At 40.7% G+C, this 27596-nt stretch overlaps 2 protein-coding genes across 3 annotated transcripts in view; both read left to right on the top strand.

Moving 5' to 3' along the window:
• Positions 1-18785, top strand: part of LOC135558524 (CREB-regulated transcription coactivator 1-like) — a 65536-nt gene extending 46751 nt beyond the window's left edge. Inside the window, exons 12-14 of the mRNA XM_064992385.1 lie at positions 1016-1099; positions 1668-1841; positions 7832-18785. Of these exons, the coding sequence (XP_064848457.1) occupies positions 1016-1099; positions 1668-1841; positions 7832-7978 (405 nt within the window). The 3' untranslated portion in view covers positions 7979-18785. The remainder of the gene's footprint in view (positions 1-1015; positions 1100-1667; positions 1842-7831) is intronic.
• An 814-nt stretch (positions 18786-19599) lies between these two features.
• Positions 19600-26068, top strand: LOC135558523 (mediator of RNA polymerase II transcription subunit 26-like). Of its 2 annotated transcripts, none has more exons than XM_064992383.1 (3): positions 19600-19903; positions 22421-22495; positions 22599-26068. In XM_064992383.1, exons 1-3 carry the CDS (start codon positions 19832-19834, stop codon positions 24264-24266), a joined length of 1815 nt encoding a protein of 604 aa, XP_064848455.1. In that variant the 5' UTR covers positions 19600-19831; the 3' UTR covers positions 24267-26068. The 2 variants fall into 2 exon arrangements, with proteins under 2 accessions (XP_064848455.1, XP_064848454.1); XM_064992382.1 differs by having other exon boundaries at positions 22418-22495.
• The last annotated feature ends 1528 nt before the right edge of the window (positions 26069-27596 follow it).

Here is a 27596-nt window from a genome sequence, read left to right as displayed (position 1 = left end):
TAATATAAACACACAAATCGAACTGAACATAACATTGAACGACTAAGTCATCTCTTGTTAGAGGAATCATAAAAGCTTTTACTCAGTATCTAGGCTACTAGCTAAATGCTTCGGTTGGCTTTGCCCATCGCTTCTTTCTGTCACCTAGACGGCTAACCTACAGTGTTGTGGGTTACATGGGGTGCGACAGACAGTCCATGTGCCGTTATCATGCTCTTGCCCGCTGTTCTTTTGGCAGGGCACAGATAATGTGGTTCTGAACTGAAAGGGGCATGGCGAAGGCTGCCTTACTGAGTCTGCTTGTGAATATAATCCAATTATTTATACATTAAGTCAGACGATGAAAGCGGAAACATTTTCAGCTTTTATAAGAACATGAAATTAAAACATCAAGAGGATTACTGGATGATTTGAATGTTTTTGAAATTCTAGCTTTACCCACAAAAGGGATTTCCATATAATTTCATTCTATTTCATGATTTTATTTGATCTAAATTATTACGAATTCTTAGTACAAGACATGCATGGTAACCAACTCCATACAACATTGTTGGTTGTGGGTTGATGACATTTATGAAGTTCTTTTGAGTATTATTCAGTGCATGTTAACATTGGCTGGTTGGGCACATAACAGCAACATCTGTCGAATCATCTTTAAAGGTGAGATGAGCAGGTTACTATGATTACTTCATTAATCAACTAATGGATGAGATTGAGGTTGATTGCACAGCAAATTAATTGATGGGCTTGAGAAACATGATTCCTGCTGTGTTTGTACTGTGTCATGCTTTATCTATTGTCTAGGCAGCAGTATGTTATTGTTTGTTTTCAGGATTGCAGATGTGTGCGGTGATTTTGGTGTTGCCTGAACCCAATGGTTTGATGTGAATTGTGACAGTTCAGTTACAGTTGTGGTGTGATTGTGCTCTCTATCAGCTCTTCCTTTCCTGTGTTTTGTTGGTGTACATTACTATTATGGGATTTTTTTTAACAAGGGGATATGCTTGTGTTCTAGCACCACTCCATATTGGGTAGTGTATTTGCTGACTTCTATGACCAGCAACTCACATCCAGACAGACCAGTGCTCTCTCCCAACAGGTAATGTTTAACATCCTATCTCAGAACTAATTATGCAAGCTAATATTAGTTACTTGATATGGCATTATATGCCAATATCTTAGTATCAAAGCACAGTATATTAATACAGGGTTTCCCAAACTCAGTCCTCATGACCCCAGGGGGGGCATGTTTTGGTTTTTGCCCTAACACTACACAGCTGATTTAAATAATCAACTAATCATCAAGCTTTGATCATTTGAACAAGCTGTGTAATGATAGGGCAAAAACCAAAACGTGCACCCCTTGGGGTCCCCAGGACCAAGTTTAGGAAATGCTGGATTAATAGGTTTCCATTTTTACCCATTGTACTGAATCTTTATATTGACCATTTGGCACCTGTTAATAGTAGAGAAATGAGCCCTTGTCATTGAGTGTTGGCTAGCCTCATGTACTGTGTTGGCTAACCTCATGTACTGTGTTGGCTAACCTCATGTACTGTGTTGGCTAGCCTCATGTACTGTGTTGGCTAACCTCATGTTCTGTGTTGGCTAGCCTCATGTACTGTGTTGGCTAGCTTCATGTACTGTTTTCTCTGTTCCTCAAACAGCTGGAGCAGTTCAACATGACAGACAACAACAGTCTGTACGGCCAGGGCTCCACCCTCAACTACTCCCAAGCAGCCATGATAGGTTTGATGGGTAGCCACGGCAACCTGCAAGACTCCCAGCAGCTGGGCTACAGTAGCCATGGCAACATCCCCAACATCATTCTCACAGGTACTATTCTGCCACACCAGGTAGCTCACTCAAGCCTCTGCAAGGCTAGGCAGTGGAATAGAGCTCACTTAATGTAAACACTCTCTCAATACAAAGATCTAACTTGTGTTATGTCTAGGGGTCCAATGCATGCCTTGCTCTACCATAAGCTGTCTGAATGTTTGCATTTAGCATGAAAGTGAGTGGAAGCAGACTGGCTCTAACAAGAATAGAAAGAGGAGTGGGGGGCCCCAGTGCACAACTGAGCAAGAGGACAAGTACATTAAGAGTGTCTAGTTTCCTCAAAGGGCAGCTTTATTAAATAGTCCCGGGAAAACGCCCGTCTCAACGTCAACAGTGAAGAGGCGACTCCGGGATGCTGGCCTTCTAGGAAGAGTTCCTCTGTCCAGTGTCTGCGTTCTTTTGCCAAACTTAATATTTTATTTTTATTGGTCAGTCTGAGATATGGCTTTATCTTTGCAAATCTGCCTAGAAGGCCAGGATCCCAGAGTCGCCTCTTCACTGTTGATGTTGAGACTGGTGTTTTGTGGGTACTATTTAATGAAGCTGCCAGTTGACGACTTGTTTGTCTGTTTCTCAAACTAGACACTCTAATGTACTTGTCCTCTTGCTCAGTTGTGCACTGGGGCCTCCCACTCCTCTTTCTATTCTGGTTGGAGACCAGCACTGTTCTGTGGAGGGAGTAGTACACAGCTTTGTACGAGATTAATCAGAACAACAATTTTCAGCTGTGCTAACATAATTGCAAAATGATTTTCTAATGATCAATTAGCCTTTTAAAATGATAAACTTGGATTAGCTAACACCACGTGCCATTGGAAAACAGGAGTGATGGTTGTGATAATGGGCCTCTCCACACCTTTGTATGTTATTTTAATGGACAAAAAAAATGTGCTTTTCTTTTAAAAAACAAGGACATTAATAAGTGACCCCAAACTTTTGAACGGTAGTGTATGTATGTACAGTACCAGTCAAAGGTTTGGACACACCTACTCATTCAAGGGATTTTCTTTATTATTTGTACTATTTTCTACATTGTAGATTAATAGTCAAGACATCAAAACTATGAAATAACACATGGAGTCATAAAGCAACCAAAAAAGTATTAAACAACCAAAATATATTTTATATTTGAGATTCTTCAAAGTAGCCACCCTTTGCCTTGATGACATTTTTGCACACTCTAGGCATTCTCTCAACCAGCTTCATGAGCTAGTCAACTGGAATGCATTTCAATTAACAGGTGTGCCTTGTTAAAAGTTAATTTCTGGAATTTCTTTCCTTCTTAATGTGTTTAAGCCAATCAATTGTGTTGTGACAAGGTAGGGGTGGTATACAGAATATATCCCTATTTGGTAAAAGACCAAGTCCCTATTATGGCAAGAACAGCTCAAATAAGCAAAAAACACACGAACGTCAGTCAATCCGGAACATTTCAAGAATTTTGAACGTGCAGTCGCAAAACCATCAAGTGCAAGGATGAAACTGGCTCTCATGAGGACTGCCACCGGAATGGAAGACCCAGAGTTACCTCTGCAGCAGATGATAAGGTAATTAGAGTTAACTGAACCTCAGATTGCAGATCAAATAAATGCTTCACAGAGTTCAAGTAACAGACACATCTCAACATCAACTGTTCAGAGGAGACTGCGTGAATCAGGTCTTCGTGGTCGAATTGCTGCAAAGAAACAGTACTAAAGGACAACAATAATAAGAAGAGACTTGCTTGGGCCACGAAACATGAGCAATGGACATTAGACCGGTGGAAATCTGTTCGTTGGTCTGATGAGTCCAAATATGAGATTTTTGGTTCCAACCGTCGTGTCTTTGTGAGACGCATTGTAGGTGAACGGATTATCTCCACATGTGTGGTTCCCACCATGAAGCATGGAGGAGGAGGTGTGATGGTGGGTGCTTTGCTGGTGACACTGTCAGTGATTTATTTAGAATTCAATGCACACTTAACCAGCATGGCTACCACAGCATTCCGCAGCGATACACTATCCCGTCTGGTTTGCGCTTAGTGGAACTATAATTTGTTTTTCAACAAGACAATGACCCCAAACACCTCCAGACTGTGTAAGGGCTATTTGACCAAGAAGGAGAGTGATGGAGTGCTGCATCAGATTACCTGGCCTCCACAATCACCCGCCCTCAACCGAATTAAGATGGTTTGGGATGAGTTGGACCGCAGAGTGAAGGAAAAGCAGCCAACAAGTGCTCAGCATACGTGGGAACTCCTTCAAGACGGTTGGGAAAGCATTCCTGATGAAGTTGGTTGAGAGAATGCCAAGAGTGTACAAAGCTGTCATCAAGGCAAAGGGTGGCTACTTTGAAGAATCTAAAATCTAAACTAATATTTGACTGAACATTTTTTTGGTTACTACTTGATTCCATATGTATTATTTCATAGTTTTGATGTCTTCACTATTATTCTACAATGTAGAAAATAGTAAAAAAAAAGAAAGAAAGAAAAACCCTTGAATGAGTAGGTGTGTCCAAACTTTGACTGGTACTGTATATGTGTATATTATTTTACTGCTCTGGAGATATAATTATTGTTTACTATTATGTAGATTTTTACCTTACATTTTTTCACTCTTTACGCAATGCACAATGCAGAGAACACCGGAAGAAGAATTATCATTGAATTATCATAGTGAATTATTGTAATGTTTGTTTATGTGTCAATTAATCCCATAAGGGATGGGTTACCAATTGGCGATTTGACACAAACATAAAATGTCATTCTTTCATTTCATTCATACAGAGCATTTGGAAAGTATTCAGATCCCTTCACTTTTTCCACATTTTGTTACATTACAGCTTTGTTCTAAAACTGATTAAATTGTTTTTTTCCCACATCATAGTTAATGTACATAGTTAATCAGACCCTTTACTCTAAATACTTTGTTGAAGCACCTCACAGCCTCGAGTCTTCTTGGGTATGACACTACAAGCTTGGCACACCTGTATTTGGGGAGCTTCTCCCATTCTTCTCTGCACATCCTCTCAAGCTCTGTCAGTTTGGATGGAGAGCGATGCTGCACAGCTAATTCCAGGTCTCTCCAGAGATGTTAGATAGGGTTCAAGTCCGGGCTCTGCCTGGGAAACTCAAGGACAGTCAGAGACTTGTCCCGCAGTTACTCCTGCGTTGTCTTGGCTGTGTGCTTAGGGTCATTGTCCTATTGGAAGGTGAACCTTCCAGTCTGAGGTCCTGAGCACTATGGAGAAGGTTTTCATCAAGGATCTCTCTGTACTTTGCTCCGTTCATCTTTGCCTCAATCCTGACTAGTCTCCCAGTCAATGCCACTGAAAAACATACCCACAGCATGATGCTGCCACCACCATTCTCCACCGTAGGGATAGTGCCAGGTTTCCTCCAGAAGTGACGCTTGGCATTCAGGCCACAGAGTCCATTATTGATTTCATGAGACCAGAGAATCTTCTTTCTCATGGTCTGAGAGTCTTTTGGTGCTTTTTGGCAAACTCCAAGCAGGCTGTCATGTGCCTTTTACTGAGGAGTGGCTTCTGCCTGGCCACTCTACCATAAAGGCCTGATTGGTGGGGAGATGGTTGTCCTTCTGGAAGGTTATCCCATCTCTACAGAGGATCTCTGGAGCTCTATCAGAGTGACCATTGGGTTCTTGGTCAACTCCCTGTCCAAGGCCGTTCTCGCCTGATTGCTCAGTTTGGCCGGAAGGCCAGCTCTAGGAAGGGTCTTGGTGGTTCCAATGTTCCTCCATTTAAGAATGACCTTGGGGACCTTCAATGCTGCAGACATTTTTCGTTACCCTTTTCCAGATCTGTGCCTCGACACAATCCTGTCCCGGAGCGCTACAGACAATTCCTTCGACCTCGTTTTTGCTCTGACATACACTGTCAACTGTGGGACCTTATATAGACAGGTGTATGCCTTTCCAAATCAAGTCCAATCATTTGAATTTACCACAGTTTGTAGAAGCAATTTGTAGAAACATCTCAAGGATGATCAATGGAAAAAGGATGTACCTGCGCTCAATTTTGAGTCTCATAGCAAAGGGTCTGAATAAGGTATTTCTGGTTTTTATATTTTATACATCTGCAAACATTTATATAAACCTGTTTTCACATTGGCATTATGGGGTATTGATGAGGGGCAAAAAATAACTTATCAATTTTATAACAAAAATGTCAAAGTTAAGGGGTTTGAATGCACTGTATGTGCGGTGTGTTCTTTGATATTATCGCGATCCGCAAACAAACGCTATACGTGCATACTGCCAACGCCCATCCCTACAGGCTCTGGAGCCTGAGAAGGAGGAGCATCTTCAGACAGTATTCTTTACAATGTTTCGGCAGTGAAGTCCTGGAAACCCAAAAACCTTTCAGCAGCAGATAAATCAAATCAAATGGATGTATTTATAAAGCCCTTCTTACATCAGCTGATGTCACAAAGTGCTGTACAGATATACTATTATGTCCAGTTTTGGACTTTTCGTTCCTTTGTGCATTACAATTAATCACATGACCAATAAACACCATACAATTCACCTTCTTCACAATTAGCATTTCAGTTTCCCTCAACTGTTTAACAACATTCTGAATCTAAAGATTCAGTGGAGCATCCACCGCCATATCTTCAGCTCCCCTCTCTCCTTCAACTGTTTCACTTGCCTCCGTGTAGGAGACCTGCTGTATAGCCCTGACCCTCCGTGTAGGAGACCTGCTGTATAGCCCTGACCCTCCGTGTAAGAGACCTGCTGTATAGCCCTGACCCTCCGTGTAGGAGACCTGCTGTATAGCCCTGACCCTCCGTGTAGGAGACCTGCTGTATAGCCCTGACCCTCCGTGTAGGAGACCTGCTGTATAGCCCTGACCCTCCGTGTAGGAGACCTGCTGTATAGCCCTGACCCTCCGTGTAGGAGACCTGCTGTATAGCCCTGACCCTCCGTGCAGGAGACCTGCTGTATAGCCCTGACCCTCCTTGTAGGAGACGTGCTGTATATACTCCTTTACCCTAACTGGGCACTCTGGGGAATTGGGAACGTAGGTGCCGGGCTGACAGGCTATTCAATCCATGATACCTCTCTTCTCACTGATCACCTGCCTATCACTTGCACCTGTGAGCAATTACTTATCAATCCACCTGCTCTCTCAGCACCTGGCCTGGTTTCTGATGCCCCCTAGAGGTGGGAAGTGGAAGTGTAATGTTTACCTCTGTGCCTAAGCAGTTCATTCCTAACACTAGCTAAATTAATTAAGTTGAGGTTTTCTGTATTTATTTTCATTTTACTTTACTTGACACTCAATTGTAGTTCAATCTAGTACAGGCTTACCTGAATGAACAACAAAGACGGAATGCAATATGACATTTTATTAAATAGTTTGGGGAATGGCCCTGTCACCGAGGGAAGATCCTCTGAGCCAGATGATGTGATGGCAGGTAGCCCATTGCGGGACTGCTGACATCGAAACCCCCCGCTGGGGGAAAGGAGTTCCATGGACAGGGCTTAAGGTTAATATAGCTGGTGGTGTTGGGGAGGTGGATGATTGTCGAAAACTGTTGCCGAGAAACAGCAAGTGAGAGTGCATGGGTAAATTGACATACTTCCCAAGATTTATGCCCATTGGTTGTGAGAGAGGATGGTGATAATTGCAAGAGTGAGCCCATAGATTGAACAGCAAATGTGAGGAATGTGCATTATTGTGCCATGCTGATGATAATGCGTTTGTATTCATTCCCACAATGCCCGTAGAATAGGAAACTAAGTGAATTATGTTATGCTTAATGGATAAAGTTAAACAAGCATTCAGCCTTCCTGATTTGAACATTCGTAAACTACATTTATTGGCTGTTCCTTGAAATATTTAATGAGATGCTATTCTTTGGGGTAAACACAACAGGAAGACCCTGACCTCTCCTCATCTCTCTTTACTCATGTATGTTTTAGCCACCGGAGAGTCACCACCCAGACTGTCGAAGGGGTTGTCTTACAGCTCTCTGTCGGCTGACATCAGCTTCGACGCGGACTCTCAGTTTCCCTTGGACGAGCTGAAGATCGACCCTCTGACCCTGGATGGGCTGTACATGCTCAACGATCCTGACATGGTCCTCACTGACCCCGCCACGGAAGACGCCTTTCGGATGGACCGGCTTTAGAACCGCTGCCAAGTTGACTGACTCTCTCGGAGGAACCCGGCCTGAGGGGAGAGGGATATTTTGGGAGTGTGGTAACTCGTGGCTAGGCCCCAGCTGTGCAGTGTATTCATCCCACACTCCCACCTCCCTTCACCAGCCACCCCTTTCTAAGAGCCATGGTAAGATGAGCTAGTAGGGAAATGGTCGACAGAGTATGCTTTCTCCCTTCCCGATGGAAAAGATGGAAGGGCGACATTGTCATGTTTGGTGGATGTTGCGCTTAAGGTTCTGACTGTGACCAGTCTGTGCTAACCACATACATCCCTTAACTTGTTTATTTATTTATTTTATGCCTCCTGCCAGCCTTTCTGTTGGATGCTTTGGTTTTTGTAAAGGAAAACAAAATAGGATACAACCTACATTGGTCTTGACTTCCATTTGAAGACATTCAATTGATTTAAAATCATGTCTGCAGTGGAAACTGCTTATCTTTCTGTCACCTGCCATACTAGATTAGCATGTCTCATTATCACCCATCTGCATTTTCACAACCGCCCCTCTATTGGCTAATCTTGCCAGTCTCACATTTTCATCAGTGCACTTAACCGCGCTGTCATTCATTCACACTATACGGTGCCTTTAGAAAGTATTAACACCCCTTTACTTTTTCCACATTTTGTTCTGTTGCGAGGTGGGATTAAAATGTCATTTTTTGTCAATGATATACACCAAATGCTCTAATGTCAAAGTGGAAGAAAAATTCTAACATTTTTTTAAAAACTTTATGGAAAATTAAACACTATCTTGATTAGATAAATATTCAACCCTGTGAGTCAATACAGGTTAGAATCACCTTTGGCAGCGATTACAGCCGTGAGTTTTTCTGGGTAAGCCTATGAGATTTGCACACCTGGATTGTACAATATTTGCCCATTATTCTTGAAAAAATTATTCATATTCTGTCAAGTTGGGTGTTGATCATTGCTATACAGCCATTTTCAAGTCTTGCCGTAGATTTTCAAGCCAATTTCAAGTAAAAACTATAACTAAGCCATTCTATGTCATCACTGTAAGCAACTCCAGTGTATATGGCTTTGTGTTTTAGGTTATTGTCCTGCTGAAAGCTGAATTTGTCTGCCAGTGTCTGTTGGAAAGCAGACTGAACCAAGTTTTCATCAAGGATTTTGCCTGTGCTTAGCTCTATTACATTTTTTTTAAAGCTCCCTAGTCTTTGCTTATGATAAACATACCCATAACATGATGCAACCACCACCATGCTTGAGTGGTACACAGTGATGTGTTTTGTTGGATTTTCCCCAAACATAACTCTTTGTATTTAGGACTAAAAGTTAATTGTTTACAGTATTACTTTAGTTTCTTATTGGAAACAGGATGCATGTTTTGGAATATTTTTATTCTGTACAGGCTTCCTTCTTTTCACTATGTCATTTAGGTTGGTATTGTGGAGCAACTACAATGTTGTTGATCCATCTTCAGTTTTCTCCTATCACAGCCGTTAAACTCTGTAACTGTTTTAAAGTCACCATTGGCCTCATGGTGAAATCTGAGAGGTTTCCTTCCTCTCTGGCAACTGAGTTAGGAAGGACGCCTGTATCTTTTTAGTGACTGGGACTATTGACACACCATCCAAAGTGTAAATAATAACTACACCATACTCAAAGGGATATTCAATGGCTCCTTTTCTTTTTTTAACCATCTACCAATAGGTGCCCTTATTTGGGAACCATTGGAAAAACTCCCTGGTCTTTGTGGTTGAATCTGTGCTTGAAATTCACTGCTTGACAGAGGGACCTTACAGATAAACTCCAGTGGCTTGCGAAAGTATTCACCCCCACTTGGCATTTTTCCTATTTTGTTGCCTTAAAACCTGTAATTAAAATAGATTTTGGGGGTGCTTGTATAATATGATTCACACATCATACCTACCTACCACTTTGAAGATGCAAAATATTTTTTCTTGTGAAACAAACAAGAAATAACTTTGTAGAGCCACCTTTTGCAGCAATTACAGCTGCAAGTCTCTTGGGGTATGTCTCTATAAGCTTGGTACATCTAGCCACTGGGATTTTGCCCATTCTTCAAGGCAAAACTGCTCCAGCTCCAAGTTGGATAGGTTCCACTAGTGTACAGCAATCTTTAAGTCATACCACAGATTCTCAATTGGATTGAGGTCTGGGCTTTGAGTAGGCCATTCCAAGACATTTAAATGTTTCCACTTAAACCACTGAAATGTTGCTTTAGCAGTATGCGTATGGTCATTGTCCTGCTGGAAGGTGAATCTCTGTCCCAGTCTCAAATCTCTGGAAGACTGAAACAGGTTTCCCTCAAGAATTTCCCTATATTCAGCACCATCCATCATTCGTTCAATTCTGACCAGTTTCCCAGTTCCTGACGATTAAAAACATCCCCACAGCATGATGCTGCCACCACTATGCTTCACTGTGGGGATGGTCATCTCGGGGTGATGAGGTGTTGGGTTTGTGCCAGACATAACGCTTTCCTTGATGGCCAAAAAGCTACATTTTAGTCTCATCTGACCAGATCTCTGCTGTGGAGCTTTGCAGCTCCTTCAGGGTTATCTTTGGTCCCTTGGTTGCCTCTCTGATTAATGCCCTCCTTGCCTGGTCTGTGAGTTTTGGTGGGCGGCCCTCTCTTGGCAGATTTGTTGTGGTGCCATCTTCTTTCCTATTTATTTATAATGGGTTTAATGGTGTTCCGTGGGGTGTTCAAAGTTTCAAATATTTTTTTATAACCCAACCCTGATCTGATCGGTCTTTATGGTGCACCTTGATTGGTGGTGCCCCTTGCTTGGGCGGTGTTGCAGACTCTGAGGCCTTTCAGAACAGGTTTATATATATACACTGAGATCATGTGACAGATCATGTGACACTTAAATAAAGTCCACCTGTGTGTGATCGAACTAATAAAATTACTTCTGAAGGTAATTGGTTGCACCAGATCTTATTTAGGGGCTTCATAGCAAAGGGGGTGAATACATATGTTGTTGTTTTTTAAACAAGTTATTTTTTTCATTTCACTTCACCAATTTGGACTATTTTGTCTATTTCCATTACATGAAATTCAAATAATAATCCATTTAAATTACAGGTTGCAATGCAACAAAATAGGAAAAATGCCAAGGGGGATGAATACTTTTGCAAGGCACTGTACATGACCAAAAGTATGTAGACACCTGCTCGTCGAACATCTCATTCCAAAATCATGGGCATTAATATGGAGTTGGTCCCCCCTTTGCTGCTATAACAGCCTCCACTCTTCTGGGAAGGCTTTCCACTAGATGTTGGAACATTGCTGCCGGGACTTGCTTCCATTCAGCCACAAGAGCATTAGTGATGTCGGGCATTGATGTTGGGCAATTAGGCCTGGCTCGCAGTCGGCATTTCAATTCATGCACGGGGGAATTTTCATGTGGAAACAGGAAAGGGCCTTCCCCAAACTGTTGCCACAAAGTTGGAAGCACAGAATCGTCTTGCATGTCATTGTATGCTGTAGCATTAAGATCTCCCTTAACTGAAACTAAGGGACCTAGCCCGAACCATGAAAAACAGACCCAGACCATTATTCCTCTTCTACCAAACTTTACAGTTGGTCCTATGTATTGGGGCAGGTAGCGTCTCCTGGCATCTGCCAAACCCAGACTCATCCATCGGCCTGCAAGATAGTGAATTGTAATTCATCATTCCAGAGAACGTGTTTCCACGGCTCCAGAGTCCAATGGCGGTGAGCTTTACACCACTCCAGCCGACACTTGGCATTGCGCATCGTGATCTTAGGCTTGTGTGAGGCTGCTCAGCCATGGAAACCCATTTCATGAAGCTCCCAACAAACAGTTCATGTGCTGTCGTTGCTTCCAGAGGCAGTTTGAAACTCTGTAGTGAGTGTTGCAACCTAGGGCAGACGATTTCTACGCGCTGTGCGCTTCAACAGTCGGTGTTCCTGTCTGCGAGCTTGTGTGGCCTACCACTTCGCGGGGGAGCCGTTGCTGCTCCTAGACGTTTCCACTTCACAATAACAGCATTTACAGTTGACCAGGGCATCTCTAGCAGGGCAGAAATTTGACAAATGTACTTCTTGGAAAGGTGCCATCCTATGACGGTACCACATTGAAAGTTACTGAGCACTTCGGTACAGGCCATTCTACTGCCAATGGTTGTCTATGGATTTTGCATGGTTGTGTGCTAGATTTTATACACCTGCCAGTGACGGGTGTGGCTGAAATACCCGAATCCACTCATTTAATGGTGTGTCCACATCCTTTTGTATATATAGTGCAATTGTATGTTTGGGTTACAGAGAAGAGGTAGTCATTTAAAAATCATGTTAAACACTACTATTGCTCACAGAGTGAGTCCATGCAGCTTATTATGTGACTTTTTATGTGACTGTTTACTCCTGAACTTATTTAGGCTTGCCTATAACAAAAGAGTTAAATACTTATTGACTCAAGACATTTCAGCTTTACCTTTCATTTGTAAGCATTTCTAAAAAAATAATTCCACTTTGACATTATAGGGTATTGTGTGTAGGTTAGTGACACAAAATCTAAATGTAATCCATTTTAAATTGAGGCTGTAAAACAAGAAAATGTGGAAAAAGTCAAGGGGTGTGAATACTTTCTGAAGACACGGTAGTTGTATTTATTGGTGCAGTTTTTTTGACCAGTATTTTACTTTTGGTTTCTTTCCAAACTTGACGTTGCACTTTCAGTCCATAAATTCTGTCAGCGTTTCAGGGTTGCACAACATGTTTTAGTGCTGAAGGGTATACTACAAAGTGGGTTCAATGAATTAGCCAGCTAACTTGCCTAAATATTCAGGTGTAACTTGTAATTTTTGGTGAAGATAAACTTGAAATGGGCAAGGTCTAATTGACTCAACGACCAAAAATGTATATCTAAGTATAACTTTCTTCATGACCCAGAAAATAAATAGTTATTTCTGGTTGTTTATCAAAGTTACCTGGCTAACTCATTTATGCTGCTTCGTAGTATACCCGTCAGGTAAACAGTTAAGCGGTTTCCTTTGTTGAACAACTAGGAGTGCTAACCCTCATCTTTAGCTTGTGATTGGCCACGGCAACCAAAGAAGGCCTAAATTCAAGTTAAACAATCCTTGTAAAATCACTTACAACTCTGTTTGTAGAGTTTTCAAAAAAAGGGCTGTCATAGGGTCATTTTGGCACTTTATTCCTGAAATTTACATTTAATATTTACTATGGTAGCTGGTTTGGAGAGGCAAACAAGATAGACATGAAATCTGAATGAATCACTGTGATAACCAGATTCTGCCTTATAAGATTACATGATATGGAAAGCTAAGATCGCCAATCTCTCCATTAATTTTTTTTTGTAATTGTGCAACTTGTTGAGGCAAGCAGTGAAGTGCAAGCATCAGTGATTATCAAGCATCCCCCATTGTTTTCCAATGCCTAGGCCTGACTTAGATTGGCACTAGTATGAGAATATGAGGTAGGCCTCATTCAAAATGCCGCTAGTGTGAAAATATGACCAACACCGGACTGAAATTTGCTCTAGGGAGAATATGACCAAGTTGAACAGGGAGGTGTATCACTGCTTAAGTTGTTATTCACTGCTTTTCACTAGTTACCATTTTGCTTTTCATATTTATATTCACACATTTTGTGAAGTGGTACTGTATTTCCCATGTCAACCTAATTGTCCAGATTTGTCCCATGTCAGCCTAATTGTCCAGATTTGTCCCATGTCAGCCTAATTGTCCAGATTTGTCCCATGTCAGCCTAATTGTCCAGATTTGTCCCATGTCAGCCTAATTGTCCAGATTTGTCCCATGTCAGCCTAATTGGTCTAATTGACCCATGTCAGCCTAATTGGTCTAATTGACCCATGTCAGCCTAATTGGTCTAATTGACCCATGTCAGCCTAATTGGTCTAATTGTCCCATGTCAGCCTAATTGTCCAGATTTGTCCCATGTCAGCCTAATTGGTCTAATTGACCCATGTCAGCCTAATTGGTCTAATTGACCCATGTCAGCCTAATTGGTCTAATTGACCCATGTCAGCCTAATTGGTCTAATTGACCCATGTCAGCCTAATTGGTCTAATTGACCCATGTCAGCCTAATTGAGCCGAGGTATCACATTTCTGGTGCCCTTAAAGTTGTTACTTGTGAATTAGATGCTTTGCTTCCATTAGTTGTCATTTCTAAATTGGATCTTGCTTATGATATCTATGCAAAACAAATTAAATTGATTGATTGAGGACTGAGCGTTATTAGCGATCTAATAGACATAACAAAGTACCTAAACTAAATGACCTTGTTGAAATGTACAGTACCATTTTGATTGCTTTTTCTCAGCAAAGAAATGAGCATGTTGGCATGTTTCATTTGCTACATTTTAATTTACATTTGACTTTGTTTTTACACTTCACGGAGGAGAATTCAAATGATATATTCTGCACGTTGGCTTTGGAAGAAAAAGTGAAAAAGCATGACAAAAGACAAATACTGCATATATTAGAAAATTGGCCCCTTCGTGTGATTCTCATGGATGTGTCGGAGGTAGATTTTACTGCTAAAATTTGATTATTTTCTGACAAGAAGATTCAACTGCCTCTATATTAGAACAGCATTGCTGCAACCAGAATGTATTTAATCACATTTTCCTTCATACAGTATTATCATAATCTTGACACCTTCATTTGTCTCGTGTGCACGTGTGTGTGTGTGTGTGTGTGTGTGTGTGTGTGTGTGTGTGTGTGTGTGTGTCACATGTTTTCCCCTCATTGTCATTAGCTCTTCAGGCTTTTGTGGATGCATAGTGTCAGAATTTCAGTATTGCTGCGGCTGAAGGCTTTACAGTTGACCTGTTAATAGTTCATGTCAAGTGAGCTTGCTTTTTGTGAGTAATTTCATTGGATGTACCCATGACATTATCCTGCATTTTACTTTGCACTTTCCTCACAACATTAAAGTATTGAGCCCTGGGACTTTTTCACCCCCCTCTGAGCGACTGTTATGTGCACTGGACCTGTTTCCCCATGTGTTTGGTCAAACTTGACTTCTTGTTAAAAAAAGAAAGTGTATTTTTTAAAAGCATATGTTTATAGTCTGTATAAAAAAAAAAACATTTTTTTTTTTTTTTTACTTAATCAGCTAGTATTTTTTGTCAGGCATCTGATATTGTGACTTTGAAATGCTCCAATTTTGGAAGCCGATATTATAAACTTTGTATTTTTGGATAGATTTCTCACTGCAGAACAGATACGGCTGGTCATGCTCCTGTTGTGCTTCAAGCGTAGCTACAAGTACAATACAAGCAGGGTGAAGTAATCATGTAATTGGGAAGCAATTAGATGTAACAATTGATGCATCAATGAGTGCTGTGAGAAACCACTTTAATGGTTAATATTAAAATATGTACTAAAATGTCATAGACAGGAGTGAGAACAGTCATCTTGTTGTGCATAGAGTCTATAAACAAAACCCACTATTATCATATAATATGCATTTAACTGTGTCATTCGCTATCTATACTTCAGTACTGTGTGAGTAAATTCACCTTGAAGAAATACCACTAGTTATGTGATTTATATCAGTCAAGTATGTGCTCAAATCAGAATTTTAGAATTGACTCCCATTCAATTCATGAGTTCAAATTTGAATTGAATTGGCCACACCCCACAGGATGTAGAATTTGAGTTTGATTGACAGAAAGTAGAATTAAATTCTGTGCAATTCAAAGAAATTCCACTCAGACATAGAACAGTTTTTCACTGAATCTGATGGGTCACACTTCCAGATACCAAAGAATATACGACTTTTCTCTGGAATCAATGTTCATATTCTATTTTGCATAGAATAGCCAATTATATTTCCACCAACTATTTCATTTGTTTGGCTTATTTTGAAGGCTTCAGGACCAACACTAATGCATTCTGGGAAATGTAGTAGTTTCCCTATATTTACCTAACTTTAAGAGATTAATGAAATATAATATCTTAGAATATTCGCATTCAGGTTTTGTTGTTTTCCTCGATCATTGATTTTAAGAGTTTCTCCTGAAAACCAATATTTATATATACATGTATATTATTGGTTACAGATCTGAATGTCAGAACCGTTTTGGCTGCCAGAGTGGTTCTGAATCAGAAGCAGTCCGGATTTCTAATCTTTAGCGCTTGATTTTTACTTTTGGTGTGTGGAAATGTTTTCTTCTCCTTTTTTTCTGATTACTTTGCATGAGTTTCAAGATGAGCTTTTTTCTTATTTTTAGCTTGGTTTTATCTTGTGTTCTTTTTTTCTATCAAGCACAATGTCATGCAAAAGATTATATTGGAAGAAAGGTGGAATAGACTTTGTTTAAATGTGGTTTAATGTTCTGTTACGTTTTCCTTGTATGGTTAATTGTCCATCTTCTATTCGAACAGTGGCAAGGCTTCACACAAACTGAACTGCTATGTCCAAAAGCAACAAAAATACATGTTTTATCAGCCTTTTATTCACATGGAGATGCAATTATCTGGTGTTTGTACTTATACATTTGATCTTCTCTGTGTTTATGCGCTAAATGCTCACTGAAGTGTATTCTGTTTGCCGAGTGTATAGATTAACTGTGTTTATTGCTTTTCGGTATAAATGTTTTTGTGCTTTATGTGATATGTCAATAGTGAAAATGTGTGTTTCATGCACTGAGAATTAATGTGCTGCAGTTTGTCATTGTTCGTCTGTTCTGTTTTTCTGACTTAGTATCGGTTTTACCAAATGTTTTCAGACTGATCCAAACTCCGTGTTGCTTTACTGTGTTTTTACAATCAGTTGTCTTTTCTTTTTTTTTTTTTAATCTGTGTTTATGTAGTAAATCTGACTGATTTGAAAGATCTATTATTACTGCCACAATAAGGGGAAAGATGTTGTTTTAATATGAAATGGACCCTTGCCATCCACACAGGATACTGTAAACCAGGGGTCTTCAACCTTTTCATGCCCAGAGACTAGCTCCCAGACAAATTGGCGACCCAGGGACCCCCATCATATGTTAGCAAAAATAAATGTTTTCACGTCTTGTCTTATTATTAGGTGACTGATAAGAGCAAGAAGTAATCAACAATTTAAAATAAATAGAGTTGGTAGATGCTTTCCACCACCCCACATTCTAATTAGAAGAGGAAGTATAAACTCTAATATAGCCTATTAGCTAGAAACCCATTTTCGCTAAGGGCAGCTGGTTAAACAAAGTTTAGTTGTGTTTTGGCAAAAATGTATGTCCAAGTCAAGAAAGCTAACCATATTTTATACTGTAGGTATGTCATTTAAAATCAGTTTATTCTGTTGCTAGTGACGTAAATAAATATTTTCGGTGACCCCCTGCAGTACCTTCACGGACCCCCTATTGAATAACCCTGCTGTAAACCCATCAACTTCCCCGTGACACCAGACAGGTAATCTGGGCAATATTTAAGTATTACATAGCCAAACATAGCCATCTCAACGTTTTAACATACTAGCCTGGCTGCCTGGCTGAATCAGCAGTTGACAGCTTCCCTTAATGTCATGACTGTGACAATGGAGCTGTCCAATGCTGAAACCGACAGATCCAGGCTGTATAGCTGCTAAATAAATAACTGTATTTCCAAGTATTACGTTCATAAATTGTCCCTTTATCTCTTATTTATAGTTCCAGTAATGCACTTATTTTAGAGCACATTCTTATCTGTCCTTCACTAAAATGTGTTTCTGTCAATGTTGAAATAGTCTTCAAATACTCTAATTTCCCACTGCATCTCAAAAGTTACGTTTTCGTTTTGTTAGACTGAGAATTACAGAAACTTAAAACTATACACTTGTCTATGTATTGTTTACATTTAGAAAAGGAAAATATTTGAGGAAAATATAAATCGGCTTTATCTTAAGTTTATTTCTCACTGCATAACCTACTGCATTAAGACTGACATTTTCAGCTTGATACCTTGAGGTAACTCTTTCTACATGGTACCAAATTTGTAAATATCTCCTTATGATCTAAAAAAAAAAAAAAAGTCTTGATGTGATATTTTTTGCTTTTAGCAAGTATTTAGCTCTGACTAGGTTAGGTTAACCATGTGCAAACACTCTGTGTGACTAAAACCTGCTCACCCAAAGCATCTCCAGTAGGATAAAATGCAGATCTCAATATAATTCTGTAAATGTTTTTATTTATTATAGTGGCAATACATGTAAAAAGGGAAAATCAACCAGACAGATGAAATGGAGATAATCATTGTTTGATCATTCAGGATAGTTACCACAACAACAACAAAAACTAGAAATCCTCTGATATGTGCATTTAATGGGGGATGGCCCACTCTAGTGGTCCCTTTCTCATACAACGGCAGCTAAATTGTAATATAATGTATTTTCTTTTCAGTACTATTACTCAAATGTTGCAAATGTATTTAACTGCAATGTCTGGATACTACACCTACTGTACTCACAGCAACAGGACAGTTATGCTCATCGAATATGCAAATCCTAGCATTCAGCAGAACAGCTTGGCAATCCTGTACTTTTGTTGAGCTGACCCTTTAAAATGAATGGATCAAATCTTGTTCTTTTTAAATTGTGCTTTTATATAAAACGGGAAAAAAAACAGACCAAAAAATCCATGTGGGCTGTATTAAATGTGTGCTAAATAACTGAAAACGGATGTTAAGCTTCTATTCGAATCATACCTAATGTATTTTTCTTGTGTGAAGGCTTCAGTCTTTGTATCTTTGCATTACTATTTGTAAATGAAATTAGATTAAATAAAATCTAAATAAGCATATTAATGTGACTGATCCCACTGAATGTTGTTGGCCCATGGTTTTATTGTTGTACAATGTCTCCATCTGGTGATCATGAGAGGTAGAATGGCTGTAGAGAGCACAAATATTATGTTCACACACTAAGATGATGATGATAATAATAATATTTGTAGAGCCATTGTACCTGAAGCGGTCACATTCAAATCTTGTCAGCTAAAATATAATAACTACTTATCAACTTTTCAGAAAGATAATGCATTTAGTTGGCATTTGGCATTTTTTTCCACATCTTTGGGAGTTTCCCAGGTGAGTCGCTGGAAAGAACCTTATTCACCTGGTTCCCCTGGCCCCTCTAGTCACATCCTGTATAGACCCAGCAAATGAACATTTCAGCAACAGTTTGGAGGAAAGCAATGCTAACAATAACTATTTTAACTGCTTGAGCCAGTAAATAGTCCACACTATGAGACTACAAAGAATCATTGACCTAATCAAGTCCAGTGAGGTTTCCATAGGACCATATGTTCACCTAATTTAGCTTTTTATTGCATAAGAACAATACAATGCAGGGTCATACACAAAAGGCACCATCAGTAGAAATAACTTCCTATTTTAAAAAAAATAACAGCTAGAACTGAACACTTACATTTGTAGTATTTAATAAAAGCTACAATTAATTTCACAGTGGATTATTGTAAGCAAATGTTATTGAAAACACAGTAGTTGGGCCTTCCCACTAGGCCTGTACTTACCCTAGGTGTGTTTAGGTTTAGCTACGTGCGCGGGTCAAGTGTGCGTCCATTGCATCCCATAATGCAATAGGCCGTTGTGAATGATCCAGCAGTCAGCAGCTGGTGGTGAGTTTCCAGAGCGCCGAAGAGGCAGCAGCAGGCGATAAACGTCTCCGAATCAATGTGACATTATACGAACGTTTAAGCGTACATACATTAGATAAATATGCGGCTCAAGTGTCTAGCATATCTCCATAAAGGCCCGTGAGTGTCGACAAGAACCACTGTATTCGTTTTGGAGGATTCCTCCCCCGTCCGCCGGATCGCACCAAACAGGCAATGACAACGGCCTCAGCAACTCCGCAGCAGATGAGAGACCGGCTGCTGCAGGCCATCGATAGTCACAGCAATGTGAGTAGCAAGCAACACGATGCGGCTATCAGGACGAATACCTGCCGTCATATTTATTTAAAAAATAATATGCCCAATATCCACTGATAAATGATAGCTAATAATACAAGCTTGTGAGTTGACACCTTGCTTGCTAGCTTAAATTAGCTACTGACTTATCTACTGTATGTAGTTCAAACTAGCCAGCTTGCTACGCTAACGTAGCTAACTTCGTTGCTAGCCTGGCCAACAGGGTAATGTTTAGCCAGCTATGTTGAAAACAAGTTAGCTTAACTCTTGATACACTAAATGGATATCAGACAAAATAGCGTCAGCCTAACGTTAGTTAGCTAACTATCTAGCCCACTTGATTTTTCTCCCTTTCCTCGTCCGCGTCGAAATACACGTTGTTGCGTAGCTAACAGTACATAGCAAGCTAATAGCTACCAAGTACCTAACTAACGTTAATTGGTTGGCTAGCTAACTTGTCAAAATGAGTGAGGTCGAACTTGTTTTGGTATTTATTGGCAAGCTTCGTTTCTAATTCCTTCACCGAACTAGTTAACTAACTTTGGCTAGTTAGCCAATGAGCCAGCGAATGAAACCTCTGTTTCAAACAAGTGTTTATCTGTTAAATTCTAGCTAGTTAAAAGTAGTTGGCTAGCTAATCACATGACATGTGTTATCCAATACCTATCTAAACACCTGTAGTGATTTTGTTGGCCAAGGTTTAGGTAGCTTAGTTAACTTAACTCGTAGAACGCTACCTGGCTACAATACTAGCTACCTTAGCTGCAATGGCTATACAGTTGACTCCTCATTGCAACCTGCAAACTAGTTACCTAGCTAAGATTATAAGTAGCATCAGGTTAACATGGCTAGCCTCATGTCATGTAAGTAACGTTACCTAGTTGTCAGGCTCTTATTCAGTGTTTCCTGCTATGGATAAGATAATTACGGTATAATTTAGCTAGTTATGTGCAACAAGCTACTGTATCATGCTTTAAATAATTGTAGGAAAAATAAACGTATTTTCACGACTTCAGTTGTATCATCAAAATCAACACATCAAACCACGTTTTAGGCTCATTCAGTAGTTTTTACGTGATTAAGTAGAATCCAGTTGATATTCCTAAAACATCAATTGAAAATGTTACTGTTGCTGCTTCCGGTTGTCATCGATTTTTGATTTGTAGTCCAGTGTCAAAATATCAATTTTAAATGTCCAAATTCATAACATGCAGAAATAGGTTGTGCTATTTTGAAGATAAAACAAATTACTCTGTACACATACATGTCATACATGTGTTGAGAACATATATTTTGCTAAATTACTACCGTATACACTACTCACACGAACATTTACCAAGTGGCATGTACTGTAAAATCAGTAGTGCGCACAAATCGTTCACATTGATATTGTATATTAATCCACAGATCTTGGAAAATAACCACGGCAACATGTACTATTTGCGCTCTAACAGACAACCCATAATGATCTTGGGTTACCTACATATAGCCTACCTGTCAATAGATGAGAACTTGTAGTAGCCATTTATTAGCTCATCTCCTTGTGCCACAATGTTTTTGCAGTCGATAGCCAAAGAAAACCCAACACTTTTTTTTGACTGCCATCATATTATTGAATCCTCACTTCCGGTAGTTCTACAAACCAAAAATATGACTCTTGTTTAAAGCAATCGATTTAGTATCATTGAGAGAGAAGAAATGTCCTTACGACAGTGATACGTGGTTGTCTCACTTAGCTGTCTTTACATTTACCAGACAGCATTCTTTTAATCTTGATGACTAACTTTGATATTACCAATCACCAATCTGATGTAAAATAAAAGGTGTAATTACACTCCATTTGTGGTGAAAATACAAGCTTGTGTAACACAAACTGTCCACTTTAGGGAAGTTAGCACATATAAAATAATTTTATGACAAAATAATTCAACATGTAAATTTAGGATGATAGTATATTCTGCCCACTCACCAAGCTATTTTTTTTTTTTTTACCTTTATTTAACCAGGCAAGTCAGTTAAGAACAAATTCTTATTTTCAATGATGGCCTGGGAACAGTGGGTTAACTGCCTGTTCAGGGGCAGAACGACAGATTTGTACCTTGTCAGCTCGGGGGTTTGAACTCTCAACCTTCCGGTTACTAGTCCAACGCTCTAACCACTAGGCTACACTGCCGCCCCTATTGCACCTATTTCTCACTCATTATTATGCACTCAAACACAATTTAACCTGGCTCTCTAGACTAGAACTTCCATAGTGTATGTGCAGCAGCCTGAACATTCAACATCACTAGTAATTGGCCAGATTGCTTGTTAGCCAGTTGATAACCAGCATAGTGTTTAGCTCTAGCTAGGTAATAGGCCAGCTCCCAAGCAAACTGTTGTTTACTTAGAAGTATCAGCTAGCTAGTAACTGCAGTTGCTTGACACCATCTTTTTAAATGACTTGACTGTTGAGCAATATTGTCAGAAATTCTGTGTTCTGATCACCACTTTTGCTCCTTTCAGCAGATTTGCAATATGGTGGCAGTATTAGAAGTTATCACATATTTGGAGAAGTTCCCTATCACCAAAGAAGCTCTTGAGGTAAGACCCAAAGCTTTAAGTAAAAAAAATGTTTATATTGTTCTCAGTGACAATGATTCTGGTGTTCTTAACCACTTTTTATTATTTTTTATTACCAACTTAGGAAACTCGCTTAGGGAAACTGATCAATGATGTGAGGAAGCAGACCAAGGATGAAGACCTTGCCAAGCGTGCCAAGAAGCTTTTGCGGAGCTGGCAGAAATTGATCGAGCCAGGGCAAAATGAGACTCCATCGCGGGGGGCCATGTGTGTCCCGGGCTCTGCAAATGGCAGTGCCCACCCCCTTCGGACTGACATTCCACCCCCTGATGTCTCAATGGCAAGCAAGGGTGTCCCAGAGGTGAAAACCAGAAATGACGTCCACAACACCCACTCGCCAAAAGCGGAGAAGTCGAGCAGCAGAAAGCGTAGAGGGGAGCAAAGGGACAGTGTGCACTTAGTGGCCAAAATCTCCAACTTGTCCCCCTACGAGCAGATGTACAACACCCCACCACCCACAAATGGGATTGCAGGTAGCCCTGAGGCTCCCCCATCGCCGGACAGGGCCCATACAGAGCCCCTAGAGAATGACAAACATAGTAGAATTCCTGTCAATGCTGTCAAGCCTCACCCAAGCTCCCCGGGCCTCACCAAACTACCTAGCACTTCTTCTTTACTCAAGACTGCTGTGTTGCAGCAGCAGGCAAGGCTGGACGAAGGAGGCGGTGGACAGTATCAGGCCAAAAGCCCCCACTGTCTCTCATCAAGTCTGCGGAGTCCGCGAACTATGAAGCAAGAGACGATATCCAAGCGCTCTTCAACATATGCACCAAAAGGGACTATCCCAAGCCCAGCCCGGAGCCCTCGCTTGCTGTCGTCCCAGTCTTTAAAGCCCCCAGCCGAAGTGTCTCATGTGGATGGGCTGCCACCCCCTGCCCATAGGGCCTCACTGCACTGGCCCGGCTCCTCAGAGGTCACCACCCATCCCCCACGCAATGCTGCAACACTGGAACCTCCGCCGGTGTTCCCTCCCACCTCCCAGCCCGCCCCAACCAACTCTGAGTGCTCAGAACTACATAGACCCACCCCCTCCTCCTCTGTAGTGGTGGTCAAGGCTGAGGCAGAAGTCGCTGCCTCCAGCTCGGACCGCAAAAAGAGGAAGAAGTACAGGTCCAGGGACTACTCTGTCAACCTGCAGGGGCAGGACACAGAGGACCAAACGAGGCCTGTGCGGTTAAAAGAGCGCAGGCTAACGTTTGACCCTGTGACGGGGCAGATCAAGTCCATGGTACATAAAGAACCCTCTCAGGTGGAAGAACCTCCAAGGCCACCTCCCCCTGAGCCCCAGCAGAGGACTCACCTGCCCCTGCAGCAGCATCCCGCTCCCACCCCCAGCCCCTTCCAACAGACTAACTGGAAAGAGCTGTCCCGAAATGACATCATCCAGTCCTACTTAAACCTTCAGAGCAACGTGCTCACATCCTCGGGGGTCCAGGCCCCCGGCGCACACTTTTTCATGTCAGAATACCTGAAACGGGAGGAGAGCGATGTTAGAGAGGCGAGGCGAGGAGTCCACGTCTTGCAGCTGGACAGCTCGGTAACGGACACACCGGGAGTGAGCCGGGAGGTGACTGACGAGGACCTCCACAGAGTACATATGGAGCACTGGCAAGGGGTAAACGGTTGTTGCGACACCAAGGGCACTTGGTACGACTGGACAGAGTGCATATCTTTGGATCCGCATGGGGATGAGAGCAAACTAAACATCCTGCCATATGTCTGCCTAGACTGAGTAGATGGAGTGTCTCTGTCACTTGACAGAGGAAGGAAAACTATTTTTTTAGCCACTGGGTTGTGGAAAGCCAGAACTGCAAAACTCCCTCCGTGCCTCCCTCAGAGATAATCGAATGAGGTTTTGGTAAAAAAAAAAAAAAAAAAAAAAAGTTGGTTTGTCAAAGGGCTGCTGTTTCAGTTCTCTTTTTCTTTCAAAGATTTAAAAAAAAGTTGCAGAAAAGATGTGCCCCTGTTTGCAGTGCTGCTACTAACAAGGAATTGCAAACTAAGGTTCTAGTTGAGGGTTGGCTGGGGTTTAGGTGTCCAGTCGAGGCACAGTTATGCTCAGAAGGGGTTGAAAGAGTTCATCTAGCACAGGTAAAGCCGAATGTGTCCAGCAAGTGGAATACTGGCACCAATTTGGCAGTTACAAGAAGCTTTATGTGACATATATATAAAAAATAAATTATAAAATGTCTTATCATGTATGCATCTATTTATTTGACCTTTTCTGTTTTTTTGGGAGGTTTATCGAAACAGATGTACAAAACCTGTAGAGCTTTTCTGTTTGCATCACATAATGTTGACCTGTTCTGCAATGCAAACGAGGCATACCATTGTTTTGCACAGTCTTTTCTTTTTATTGGCCAATGCGCGTTAGCTATCCAACATTCCATACTCCTCACATCTCTGTTCTAATGTACCCATGCCATCATACATTTATTACCGGGAGGAAATACTTAAACAAATTTTGCCCGTTTTTGAATGTGTTCAATTCAAAAAGTATTATTATTATTTTTAAATCTGTTTACTTTTTCAATTAATTATTTGTTAAATGTACATTTTTTATTTCCTCCCATATCCCCTAGCAATCCTCACCCAGGCAGAACTGTGAGCAAAAATGTCAAAACAGAGGGCGCTAATGCATTAAAACTAAACAATTGTGAGGACAAGAAAATACGGAAATGTTTGTATGCGCGAACTATACTTGTCACCATTCCTTCAGCTATCATTTTGCCTTATGGAATTTCATCACAATATTTTTAAAGTTGAACAGCCTTAGTGAATGTACAGAAATGAGACCTTTTGTATTTAGTTATACAGTGGTAGATAACTTTTGTAATTCCATAATTGACACAAAGTTACGTGTAGATAAAAATACAACACACCTGCAAGTTCAAATTTTGTACATAGTTTTGACATCCATGTCAAAATTCCCTCAGATCTTTTAAGCGTTTGTTTTGCAGGAATGTTCTACTCATTGAGAAGCATGCATGATGGTGAATGAACAAGCATAGTTTCTTTAGCTTTTTTTTGTTAACTACATAAACCTAGAGTGCTGTGGTACCATCACACATTCTAAAAACTATTTCCATGGAACAAACATGATAGTTCAAAGTAGTTTCTTTTCCCTTTTCTCATCTTGTATTGCCACTGTTCTCCACATAACATGACTTTTAGATAGGCGAAGATCAGACTGTGTGCCGCTAAATCCATCCCTACCAATGTGCCTTTGAATCTGTATTTGTTCCGCAAAATACTCCTGTCCTTGGAGCTAGGTTTATGTCAGGGACAATTCCAAATTCTATGTCCGATAATGCTGGAAAATGCACCATTTTTTTTCCGAAGCAATGGTCCTTAGTGAACACTGGTCCAGTATGGGTAAATTGCAGACTGCGATATCACTCAAACACAGCTCGCAATAAAGAGATGTTAAAGATGATTGATGTGGATCTGGTCAGTTTTGACTGGGACATCTTTATTTGTTCAGTGTTTAACATCTCCAATAGTTTGAAAAATAAAGTGACATTCTAAACCCTCTGATCTGTTTTCTTAATTCTGACACAATATAAACTCAACCTGTAGTCAGGTTGGGGTTAACTGTTTAATGTTGGTATTAAAATGGTACGTTCAATGAAGTAAATGCGTATGTTTATGGGTTTATAACTACTTTGTTTTTCGTTGTGTATTCTCAGTGTCCTCATGGGGCACTTTGGTTCATTTTAAACATGGAGTAGAATGGGCAATGACAAGTTCTATGGTTAAACATAAATGTATATCATAGCTTTATATATTTTTGAATTAGGTTCTGTAGCTGTCATCATTGTTATGATAAACTGCAATAACTCAACTCCCTTCCTCCTGTTAGCATAACCGAGTCTCTACATGCATTTCAGAACACCTCCGTGCTGAATCACTCCAATCAACCCATGACTAAGCTGCTCAGTACACTTTTACCTCACTCTAGTTGTAGTCAGTGAACTGCTGCTCCTTCTAGAAGATTCCTCCTCTTTAGACTTGTGAATTATCATTACACAACCATGGCGTCACCTCTCTGACAACCAGCTGCACTCCTGTGACTGTCTGGAAACATGTCACTGAGGACCAGGTCAGAGGCCTGTTGGGTCTTTGGGCCCTCTAAGTTCTCACTTGTGACCCCACTTCTCCTCGTCATTCTCTGGTGGTTGGTGGCTGTTCATATCGGATTCATGAACCTGTTGCTTCCCTACCCCTTGCCTTCAGGCAATGATCAAACGATGTATAGTTGAAGTCAAAAGTTTACATACACTTAGGTTGGAGTCATTAAAACTTGTTTTTTTCAATCACTCCACAAATCTCTTGTTAACAAACTATAGTTTTGGCAAGTCAGTTAGGACATTACTTTGTGCATGACGCAAGTCATTTTTCCATCAATTGTTTACAGACAGATTATTTCACTTATAATTCACTGTATCACAATTCCAGTGGGTCAGAGGTGTACATACACTAAGTTGACTGCCTTTTTTAAACAGCTTGGAAAATTCCAGAAAATGATGTCAAGGCTTTAAAAGCTTCTGATAGGCTAATTGACATCATTTGAGTCAATTGGAGGTGTATCTTCAAACTCAGTGCCTCTTTGCTTGACATCATGGGAAAATCAATAGAAATCAGACAAGACCTCATAAAAAAATGTAGACCTCCACAAGTCGTTCATCCTTGGGAGCAATTTCCAAACGCCTGAAGGTACCACTTTCATCTGTACAAACAATAGTGCGCAAGTATAAACACCATGGGATCACGCAGCTGTTATACTGCTCAGGAAGGAGACACACTTTTTTTCACAAAAGTGGAAATCAGTCCCAGAACAACAGCAAAGGACCTTGTGAAAATGCTGGGGGAAACAGGTACAAAAGTATCTATATCGACAGTAAAACGAGTCCTATATCGACAACCTGAAAGGCCACTCAGCAAGGAAGAAGCTACCGCTCCAAAACCGCCATAAAAGACCAGACTACGGTTTGCAACTGCACATGGGGACAAAGATCATACTTTTTGGAGAAATGTCCTCTGGTCTGATGAAACAAAAATA

This window comes from Oncorhynchus masou, chromosome 17, assembly GCF_036934945.1.
Source record: "Oncorhynchus masou masou isolate Uvic2021 chromosome 17, UVic_Omas_1.1, whole genome shotgun sequence".
NCBI classification, from domain to species: domain Eukaryota; kingdom Metazoa; phylum Chordata; class Actinopteri; order Salmoniformes; family Salmonidae; genus Oncorhynchus; species Oncorhynchus masou.
This window is presented reverse-complemented; position numbering and strand designations above follow the sequence as displayed.